An 11692-nucleotide genomic window follows, 5' to 3' on the forward strand; every position below is an offset into this window, starting at 1 on the left:
AATAGTCCAGCACAAATCAGTATGAGTAAACCAAGGTTTTCATGGTTGAATACCTTAGTACAAACCTGTGATAGCACCTGTATGTCCATGGTTAAATTTTATTCTGTTGTCTATGACCCTTTTTTTCTTTTTCTTAGTTCAAATGCTCAAAGGGCAAACCTTAGGAGTCTAAACACCAATCTCTAAACCATTAGGCGTTTAAATGCACAACTGTCAAACCTTCAAATTCTGGGCGGGTGGTTCGACCCGAAAACAAAATACGAGAAGATCCGAACACAGGGTTTAGGGTTTAAGATATCGCCCAACAACAAACTAATTTTTCCTTTCTCGCGCTTGCCAACTCCGGCGAATTCAGCGGCTTATTTATCACCGTACTCTGCGAGATGGGTGCTAAAGCAAAGAAGAAAGCAATTACCAAGAAATTGAAGAAGGGGGCAAGCGATTTTTCTGCTTCTTCAGTTTTTAAACATGTAGCTCATGACTTTCTGGTACGTTATTCATATGGATGTTTATTGAAATTGTGAGAAAATTATTAAATAAATCTGGCATTAACTTCTACTAATTCAAAGTTTATTTTATCTATTACACTAATGTTCAAGTAAATATTTTTTCCAAAAGATTGACTTGAATCCAACGTAACTCAAAAGCTGGTCAAATTGTCCTTGATCAAGCGAATAGGTCTAGCAATTGGAGAAGGACAGTATAATTTAGAGGTAGTGCTTTCCTTGCTATGTGGACCTCAAGCTTGATAAGCATTTCATGGACAATGTGGAAGGAGAGGAATGCTAGATGCTTTGAAGGAATATAGGTGTCGTGATATACTATCCAGCACTATCTTAGTGCTCGGAAATTAAATCTAATAAAATTTCAGTTACCTTACATACACAAAAAAAGACGGAAGATAGGTGTCATGTCATACTTTGAAACATCGATATCTGAAGAATATAGAATCTGGTGAAGCAAAGAAATGTAAATGGTCTAGATGATATAATAGAGCTTTTACTTTTCAAGTAGAAAAAAAAAAGGAGCTTTGAGCATCTGACATTTCTTAAAGATGCTATGGCTACTTTGTAATCATGGGTTAAAGCTTCAAAAGAAATATTCTTGGGAGGGGATGGGTTTGTGTGAGATAGATTTTAGGTAACTTACAGTCTTATGTTTGCTCTGTTGAAATTTTAGTGGGCGATGATCTTCATTAGAATCATTACTGTAAAATTCAAAGTCAATCTGTTGTTCTGTTTACTATTAAAGAAGAAGAGAAAAAAAATTTGGCAATTGGTGTGCTGTCTATGACTTGTTTTTTCTCCTTTAAAAAAATAGTCATTAGAAGGTGGGCCAGCACAGAAGCTTCCAAAGACTGAAGTGAGGGAAAATAAAGCCACAGTTTTATATATTGGGAGAATCCCGCATGGATTTTATGAGAATGAAATGGAAGGTTTGCATTTGTCACTATAAATTTATTTGTAAATGAGCCTATTAAGATAATTGATATTTTCCTCTTATGTGTAAGAGTATGAATTTTAATAATTGTGTGATATACCGTATATGTTGTTTTCAGGTTTCTTTAAGCAATTTGGTACAATCAAGAGGCTCAGAATTTCAAGGAATAATAAGGTAAATATTCCTGCCAATTGTTAGTTGTTGATTGTCATTGTTTAGAGACTAGAGTTTCTGTTATGTTTGGTCTTTAACTGTCTTATCTAATGCTTTATGGTTATTAATGTTATTACATATTTAACATATCTGCTAACTAAAAAGTCCAAATTTATTAATGAAAGATGGTTCACTCAAATACTAAGGACCATTGATGTTTTCTAGTTATTTATGATAGTCTGTTCTACAACTGAAGGAAAGTAACTTAAGAAACAAGAGTAAATCATGGCTGTGGAAGTAATATATAACAAATTATAGAAAAGTCTTTTGGGCAGTAATATTTCCACGTTCAACTTACTTCATCTTAGTATCCAAGTTATTCCTTTTTTCTAAATGTCAATAATTTTCATAGACACGGTTCCAGCGGATGCAACCAAAGCATGCATCGAATCACATACAAATTCACAAACCAGCCAGGTCACCCTTCTAAGTTAAGCAATACCCAATTTATCTCCTGTCACACTACTGTTCGATCTCGTTAATTCATTCTTGTGCCAAGCCTCTGCTCTTCTTCTTCAATGTCCTACTACAATTTTAATTATTCTTTTGATAAAGGAAACACCTTGATTATGAATCCTGCTTTTAAAGATTATGAAGTATTTTTCATCTACAAGAGAGTTGTGAAACTATAGGCCATAAATATGTAGTAGCTTAGGGTCAAGGGTGATTCATTAGCATTCACTTCAAGTTCATCCTTCAAACTACTTATTTCATCTCTTAGTCCATTGACACCTTTATTGTTGTTTTCTTATGGGAATGCACTGCAAATGTATCCTTTAAGCTACATATCTTATATGTTAATGCGCTGATATGGTTATCATTCCTTTGGGTAATTTTTCTATTTGTTCATTGTCTTATCCTGGTTTCGTTTCCTTTACAGACAGGAAAATCAAAGCATTTTGGCTTCATAGAATTTGAGTCCCCTGAGGTGTTGTACTTGTCCTAGCTGCTTTGTAGTGTTATAGATATGCATTTATAAAATCCTCTGATCATTTCAATCTCAAAAAAATCCTCTGATCATTTTCTTTCCGTTCTGGTTGTCTTTTTTGTGTAAGTGCAGGTTGTAAAAGTTGTTGCGGATACTATGCATAATTATCTCTTGTTTGAGCACTTATTGCAAGTTCATCTTATTCCTCCTGAACATGTACATCCAAGACTGTAAGGGTCTCTCTTTCTCTCTCTCGTCCAATTTGTAATGGTAATTTGTTTTATGTCCAACTCTGAAGAGATTGTTAAATTTCTGTGGTTTCTTTCCATTTTTTCTCTTTCTCCCCTTTACTTGCATATCAATTTTCATTCCGAACACTTTTTTGGTTGGATTAAAGAATATATTGGGGATTCATGGAAGAACCGGCTACCTGATAATCCACATTGTTATTGCACCTTCAGAAATAGTGTAAATATGTTGTTGCATGTTGTGCTCTGGTCCCTTGTGTATGATAAAACATATATTTTTTAAAAATACATCAACTTGCAAAATTGAAGTACTAGTGTAATTGATTGAATGTTTTCTGCTTCAAAATTATATATGCTTAGTCTTAAAGATTCCGAATAGGCAACAACTTCTACCGAGGGAAGGAAAAAGGTGCAGCTTAGGCTTGGGCGGAAAGTAAAAAATAAATTATTGGAAGCTCTGAAATTCTGTGTGTGAAAGACTAGCCAACATATTGCACCTTCAGAAATAGTGTAAATATGTTGTTGCATGTTGTGCTCTGGTCCCTTGTGTATGATAAAACATATATTTTTTAAAAATACATCAACTTGCAAAATTGAAGTACTAGTGTAATTGATTGAATGTTTTCTGCTTCAAAATTATATATGCTTAGTCTTAAAGATTCCGAATAGGCAACAACTTCTACCGAGGGAAGGAAAAAGGTGCAGCTTAGGCTTGGGCGGAAAGTAAAAAATAAATTATTGGAAGCTCTGAAATTTTGTGTGTGAAAGACTAGCCAACATATTGCACCTTCAGAAATAGTGTAAATATGTTGTTGCATGTTGTGCTCTGGTCGGGTACATAATGGGATCTCTACATGTCAGAGAGCAGTTTTGAAGTGCTGATAATGCTTATTATATATTTGAAGCTCTGCTATGTAAATTTCTTGTTACTAAAGACACCAAAAGTCTGATATTATTCTTAATCTTTTCCCTACATTATGAGTTATGAGTTCAAGATTGAAAATTGAGATGCACAAGTTATTTGGTTTCATGATGATATGATTCCTCCCATGTACATAGACTTGAAGACATTTAATTTGGTCATGTTCTGACTACATAATCTCATTATAAGGGAGCAAAAGATATATCTAGAACCATGGTATTATCGTGAATATTTTAAAACTTCACAAGGACTATTAAGTAGTGAAAATTTAGTGGGTAGGTTATGATACTTCATTAGCATGGAGATGCATATTTCAAAATTTGAATTTTTATCTGATGGTGATTAACAACTCTGATTTGTACATAGGTGGAAAGGTGTGAACCGCTGGTACAAACCCTTGGATTGGGTTAAAATTGAAAAGAAGCGTCAAGATAAGGTAAAGATTCAGTGGGATATTAACATTTTTGCTTTTGGCATGTGCTAAGACTTAAGAGCATGTTAAGAGTCTAGTATTATGAACTCCCATTATCTTTTCAAATATAAGCTTGTTGGGTGCCAACAATCATATCCAGGAAAGAACACTGGATGAGCACAAGAAGTTGGTTGAAGAAATATTAAAGCGCGACAAGAAGAGGCGAAAGAGGATTGAAGCAGCAGGAATTGACTATGAGTGCCCAGAAATTGTAAGAACATATGAGCTTCATTTATTCTCAGTCTTACTTTGTGATGCTGCAAATACAGCCAGCTTGTTACTAGTTAGAGTACGGAAACTCTTTTTATGTTTTGGTTAATATAGCAGTTAACTAGATTTTGCACATGATATTTTCTTTATAGCAACTTTTGCATGCTCGGCTAGTATCGTACTGTTGAGCAGCATTTGTTTCGTCGGTGCAAGAATGCTAATCACTTGGCTAACCACTCGAAAGAATTGGAATTAGGAAAGTGACCAATGCTTTGGCCTTTGCACGTGAACAATGCAAGAGTTTTATAGGTTAGCTGAAACTATTGCACAGTCCATTAGGAAGTTACATGCAGGGGTTATGGTATTTACGAAGGAGCCACCAAAATTTATGAATTTAGAGAATTGGCAATCTATCACATATATATGAGGTTTTCTGTGTATTTTATTGTGCATGACTATTTATTCTGTATGCTACATATTAAAAAGTATAATATGTTATGTTACGATGCACCCTCCAAAGAATTAGACTTGAATAGATTAACCTTAGAAAAACATAAGTTAGAATTAATTTTGGCAATATCATTTGCAGGTGGGTTCAATTCAGGCTGCACCGAAGAAGATCAGATTCGATGCAGAATAGATCTATCCAGCAGAACTAAGGCAGCAAGTAGAGCAGTATATGCGTGGCAGTTTGCATCACGATTCACGGTCATGTAAGCTGTAAGGTCACGTGCCGTTGAGCCATGCTGGCTGATGGAAAGCCATCAATCCAAGTGTCTATTGGTTATAGCTTCAATTTTGTTACCGCAGCTCAAACTATCAAGAATTCTGGAATTCCTAAGGGTGATAAAATGAATTTTTCTAGCTATCTAGTACCTTAATGCAAAGTGTTTAGGCTATGATGTGCCAGATTTGTAGTTCTTTTGGTTATTTTGTTCTTTTCCCTGCTGAATGTACAGTTAATGATTTCCATAAATATCTAAAGACTGAATCTACAGGCTTAATTAGTTCATGTTGAACATCTTGGGAAAAAAAAAATAGTTTTTGGGACTTGAATTTTTTGTTTGCTTGCAAAATCATTACTTACTGGTTCGTCTCTGGATGAGCGAACCAGCCCTGTTTGAAATGAATGAAAATCTACCCGTTAACCAATTTGGGCTTATTGCAAAATGGAGCTGTATAGTTTGTAATTTTTTTGGATTTTTACCTTCCTATACATTATTTGAAACTTTATTACCATCCCTACTCAAAGTTTCAATTTAATTATATATGCATATACAATTTAACAATTATATACACTTTAGGATTTTAAATGAGTATTCCTTTATATTAGGAATTGAATAGGAAATCAATTATTTCTCATCCTTATTCTCTCCCTCTCTCTCACCTGCGCTCTCTCTTCGTCACTCTCTGTTCTTTCCTCAATATTTATTCCTCTGATATTTTCTATTTTTTATCCTTTTATGTTGTATATATTTTTAATGGATTTCAATCGTTTTACTATAGAGTTTTTACTTAGCAATTTCATTTCATGTTGCACAATTGGTGTTCAAATTGAAATTGTCAATCAATAAATTTTGAAGGTGTTTGACTCTCCACCATTGATAGTCATTAAAGATCTTTGAAGCTTTGAATTCGAATTTGGATTTTCAAAAATCATTATTTGTTTGGATTGGATGTTGTTGCAAACAATTGAGAATATTGTTTGGAGTTTATATCTCAATTTTGAGGGTGTTTGGTGAAGATTAGACTTGATTTTGGCTGAATTTCAGATTGAAACTCGAATAAGAAGAAGAAGAAGAAGAACACATGACATACAATATACTTACGAAATTGTAGTAAAGTTGTAGTATAATTGTATGCAAATTGTATTATGTTGTAGTTATATATATATATATATTTTTATTTGAATGTTGTATGAAAGTTGAAAAATAGTTGTATAATGTATGAATCGTTGTATAAAATTTGTTATTTAAGTTATCAATACAATCTTTTTACATAAAGTTATTGATATGTATCAAAATTGTATTAAGAAAGAGTTTTGATTGAAATTTTAGATAGGAACACACACCACATACAAAATATATACAAATAAGATACAAAATATACAAAAAAAAATATTGTATAAAATTTGTATGAAAGTTATATGATATTGTAGATGTAATTTAACTAGGTAAAATTATTGTATAAAAGGTGTAGATAAGTTGTAAATAAGTGTATGCTATATAATTAGTTGTATGAAATTTATTTTTAGTATGTATGTTGTTGTAGATATATCAATTTGTATTAAATTTGTACGAAATTTATTTTTAAATTTATATGTTGTTGTACCATCAAATTGTATAATATTAATTGTAAGTACGATGTATCCATTTTAGTGCTCATTTAAATAGGTTTCGTTAATTTGTGATAGATTAGTGTATTGGTTACGATGTATCCAATCAAGTGAAGCATGATACTTTACTAGCCCCGCACGATAGTTTTTAACCTCGTAAAATATTTGGACAAATTTGATACATATCAACAACTTTATGCAAAAAGATAGTATTGATAACTTAAATACAAATTTTATATAACGATTCATACATTATACAACTATTTTTCAACATTATACAACTATTTTTCAACTTTCATACAACATTCAAATAAAAAAAATATATATAACTATAACAGAATATAATTTACATACAATTATACTACAACTTTACTACAATTTCGTAAGTATATGGTATGTCATGTGTTCTTCTTCTTCTTCTTCTTCTTCTTCTTCTTCTTCTTCTTCTTCTTCTTCTTCTTCTTTCAATCTGAAATTCAGCCAAAATCAAGTCTGATCTTCACCAAATACCCTCAAAATTGAGATATAAACTCCAAACAATATTCCACATTGTTTGCAACAACACCCAATCCAAACAAATAATGGTAACCCAAATTCGAATTCCAAGCTTCAAAGCTTTTTAATGGCTGTCAATTGTGGAGAATCAAACACCTGAATACTAAAAACTCTTTACAACTCATTGTCGAGGAGGATTTTCATCCAACTCATTTCATCCAACTTTGGATAGTAGTATAATGTTTCAACAGAGCCATTCAATGGAAAAGCCAATCATCTTCAACAGTTCAAAGAGTTTAATAGCAAATTTAATTTGTGACTGGTTCAAGCATTTTTGTAGTCAAAGTTTATCGTTTCGAGACTCATAACCCACTTGATGTTCAAGCCAATCTTGCCAATCACTCAAACTATTCCAACAACTCAGCACGATCTAGGATTGTATACTTCGGGCCTACACTTTTTCGATGACGGGAGCTACTATTGCCACCATCAGATACTCAAACGTGGTTAACACCATTGCTCACTTTAGTTATGCCTTTTTTTCCAATCAAAGTATCTCCTAATTTGATGCACTAATAATGGATTTGGAGCGGGTAATATACAAAATTAGGATAATTTTAATAAATAAGTTTGAAATATCAATGGGAATCTTCATGAAAATATAATATATTATTTTACCATTGTTTAAGCTGGGTAGTTTATCCTTCTGTTAAATAATAGGAGTATCGAATATTTTACTTAAAACTCTCACCAAAAAAGGTAGCATAAAACACAAAGGATAATTAGTAACAGAACTGCCCTCTTGGATCCTCGCAGGTTGAAGAGAACTTTATTCCTCGTTCTTTGAATAGTTTGCAAACATTTACTTTTAGTTTCTTTGAATAAGTTTCTTTCAGTTAAAAGCAAAAATCAACAGATTGGGAAAACGACCCAAAAAGAAAAAGAAACACACAGTACATTAGTAGCGTTTACTTTCTCTTTTTCCAATTAAGGTTATCTGTATGGGTGCAATTAAAGTAGCAGCCAGCAGCAGGGACCATATTTAGGACCCAATTAATGAAATGTTTTAAAGAACCTTGTCTCTATTTCTATGATAAAGATCACAACATGATTTGATTCCCTAAAGTGCCATCACTAACATGGCCTTAGGCTTTGTGTTACTTAGCTGTTTTGGTAAATAAATGGCAGAATACATTGAAAGCCCCTTAAACTTGGCCATATTTTTCACAAGCCACGAACAACAAGAATCGTGCAAAGACTCACGCCTAGGTAGTAGGTTCATTAGCATCTTTCATGGCATAATTGCCCCTAACAGCTGGTGAATTCGAGTTAGGATTTTATCCAACAAAATTTTAATTTCTCCATTTTAAAAAGAGATTCCGCCGGCTTATTTTCCGGCCAAAATATTTTTCTACTTCATTATCCCAGCCAACTTTTGATGGCTCTTCTTTGATTTTCCGGAGAAAAAGACCGAAAGTGGGAGGATTAGAGAGGATATACATATCTTAGAGAGAGAAAGAGACGGGAAGATAGAGAGAAGTGGGAAGGGTTGAAGAAGAATAGAAAGGCGAGGGAGAGGACATTTTTGTCTCTTTGTAATTGGTTGCATCTTCCACGTTGAATGCGTGAGGTGCACGCGCTTTTATTTGTGCACAAAATTTTCAACTTGGGTTTAATTGAGACATTTGATTAGAGTTGAGATGGCCAATACGTCATGACCTTAGTTTAAGGGGTTGTCTACGTATTCTGCCTAAATAAATCAACCTCTTCATAAGCGTTTGGATAATATTTGGTTGAAGTGAAAAAAAAAAAAACATTTAAGTTGAATTTGAGAAACAATATTTATAAGTTGTTACAAATATATTATTAGGGATGTTCATTTAGTACTCTGTTGTAAATAAGCTTCATGAATAAGCTTATCTATATGAGATTCCGCCGTAAATATGTTTATCTATTTAGTACTCTATTGAAAATAAGTATCATGAAGAAGCTTATCCTTTCAGTACCCCATTATGGATAAATATCACACCCAATAGAAGATTATCTATATCTGGTACAATAAGTTTATCTTTCGGTACCCCGTTATGGATAAACATTACCCCGGTAGAAGATTATCCATATTTGGTATAATGAGCTTATCCTTTCGGTACTCCGTTATGGATAAACATTACCCCCGATAGAAGATTATCTATATCTGGTATAATGAGCTTATCCTTTCGGTACCTCATTATGGATAAACATTATCCTTGGTAGAAGATTATCTATATCTGGTACAGTAGTAGCTTACACAACAGCTTGCAGAAGCAGCTTACACAACAACTTACTTTTTTCTATAAATAGAGGAAATTTCAATTCATTATGTACATAAATTTGAAATTTGAATAATATATCAGCTTCTCTCTATACTTGTCTTTACTTTACAGTCTTTATTTTATAACACGTTATCAGCACGAGACTCTGTCATCTCGAACAAATACTTTGAAAGTATCAGAGGTACGAACTTTCTTTTCCTAAATAACGTCAAATCTTTCTAAACTTGAGCTTGTAGCCCAAATATATCAGGCAAAAGCTACATGTCTTGGGTGCTTGATGCTGAAATACATTTTGATGCGATGGGTCTGGAAGACACCATCATGGACAAAAATCAAGCACCAAACCAAGACCGTGCCAAAGCAATGATATTCCTACGCCATCACGTTGATGAAGGCTCGGAAATGGAATATCTCACTATTAAAGATCCAGTCATACAGTGGAATAATTTGAAAGATAGATATGACCACCTGAAGATGGTCGTTCTTCCACAAGCACGTTATGATTGGACTCATCTAAGGATACAAGATTTTAAATCTATCAGTGAGTATAATTCTACTATGTTCAGAATTATTTTCCAATTGAAACTATGTAGTGATAATATTACTGATCATGACATGTTGGAGAAAACTTTCACCACTTTTCATGCCTCGAATATGCTCTTGCAGCAATATCGAGAGATGGGATTCAAAAAGTATTCTAAACTTATCTCACATCTTCTTGTAGCCGAGCAACATAATGGGTTATTAATGAAAAACCATGAAAGCCAACCTACTGGTTCTTGTCCATTCCCTGAAGTGAATGAGACGAACTTCCACCAAGCTAAGCGTGGAAGAGGACATGGCCCCAGTCGTGGTCATGGCCATGGTCAGGGCAGAAACTTTAATCATGATAATAATAATGCACCAAAGAACCCTCCTCACCACCAGCAGTGGAAAAGGAAGGAACAAAAGCATGAAGTGGTGCAAGCAGCAAAGGCAGAAAATACATGCTATAGATGTGGAGGAAAAGGGTACTGGTCACGTACATGTCGTACGCCAAAGCACCTGGTTGAGCTGTATCAAGCCTCCCTGAAGAAGACAGACAAAAATGCTAAAGCAAATTTTATTTCTGAAGATAATTTAGACTTCATACATTTGGATGTAGTTGATTACTTTGCACTCCCGAAAGGAGAAACAAGTCATGTGATCGGTGATGAATCTGTAAAAACATAAATATTTTAATTTTTATTGTTTATAGTAGATAGTATGGTTATATAATTATTGTACATAAATAAAAGTTATGTTTTGATAATGATGTTTACTATCATATTTATTTTGTTTATGTCATTTTGAAGAAATTTGTGAGAGATATTTGGTAGTACAAAATTTATCAAAAGTTCCTGAAGAGCTAACTGTTTGTCTAGAAGACATATGACACAAGTAGTGCCTGAATAATATTTGATTGTGGACAATAAATTGAAGGCTCCCGAAGAGCTTATATGCAAATTTGTCATTCATATTATATGATTGTGGTCAAAACATATGTTGTAATAAATCAAAAGTTTATTAATGCGAATGGCTATCATACTAAGACTATAAATAATTGGAAGATTGAAAATCTTCATGTTTCCACAATCATAGTAGTAAAATAATATGTATGTGAGAACTTACCCGCCTTATTATTCAATTTGTACTATATCATGTATCACAGTAAATCAGAAGTTTACTAATGCAAAAGTTTATGTCATAGTAAACCAGAAGCTTACTAAGAGATAACACATGCCATGATAAACTTGGAGTTTTCATTTGTCATTTTTTAAATGAGCTATTTGAGAATTCAGATGAGCATATACTGAAAAACTAGAAGATTCTTCAGGAATTCTCTCGTGTTGCTTATTCTCATAATAAATTGATTATACCAGATAAATTTGGAACTAAGACCCCTGAATTCTAGAATATATATAAAAGGTGAATATGGGCTCATTCACCTATCATGTGAACCACTAATAGATGCATATATGAGATGGTTACATGTGTGTTTATTGTCAACCAGCAGTTTGGCATTTGAAATTGCTTTTCTCAATTAAGAGCATAATTTTCAGATTATGAAATCAAGATAGTTCATCTTGATGATGATG

General features: G+C 33.2%; 1 protein-coding gene across 1 annotated transcript; it reads left to right on the forward strand.

Annotated features, from left to right (window-relative positions):
• Positions 1-240: 240 nt before the first annotated feature.
• Positions 241-5353, forward strand: LOC107801373 (putative RNA-binding protein C1827.05c). Its single transcript, XM_016624690.2, has 8 exons — positions 241-488; positions 1321-1435; positions 1559-1614; positions 2534-2581; positions 2714-2811; positions 4118-4187; positions 4324-4434; positions 5023-5353. Exons 1-8 carry the CDS (start codon positions 384-386, stop codon positions 5071-5073), a joined length of 654 nt encoding a protein of 217 aa, XP_016480176.1. The 5' UTR covers positions 241-383; the 3' UTR covers positions 5074-5353.
• The last annotated feature ends 6339 nt before the right edge of the window (positions 5354-11692 follow it).

This window comes from Nicotiana tabacum, chromosome 22 (assembly GCF_000715075.1).
Source record: "Nicotiana tabacum cultivar K326 chromosome 22, ASM71507v2, whole genome shotgun sequence".
Lineage (NCBI taxonomy): Eukaryota > Viridiplantae > Streptophyta > Magnoliopsida > Solanales > Solanaceae > Nicotiana > Nicotiana tabacum.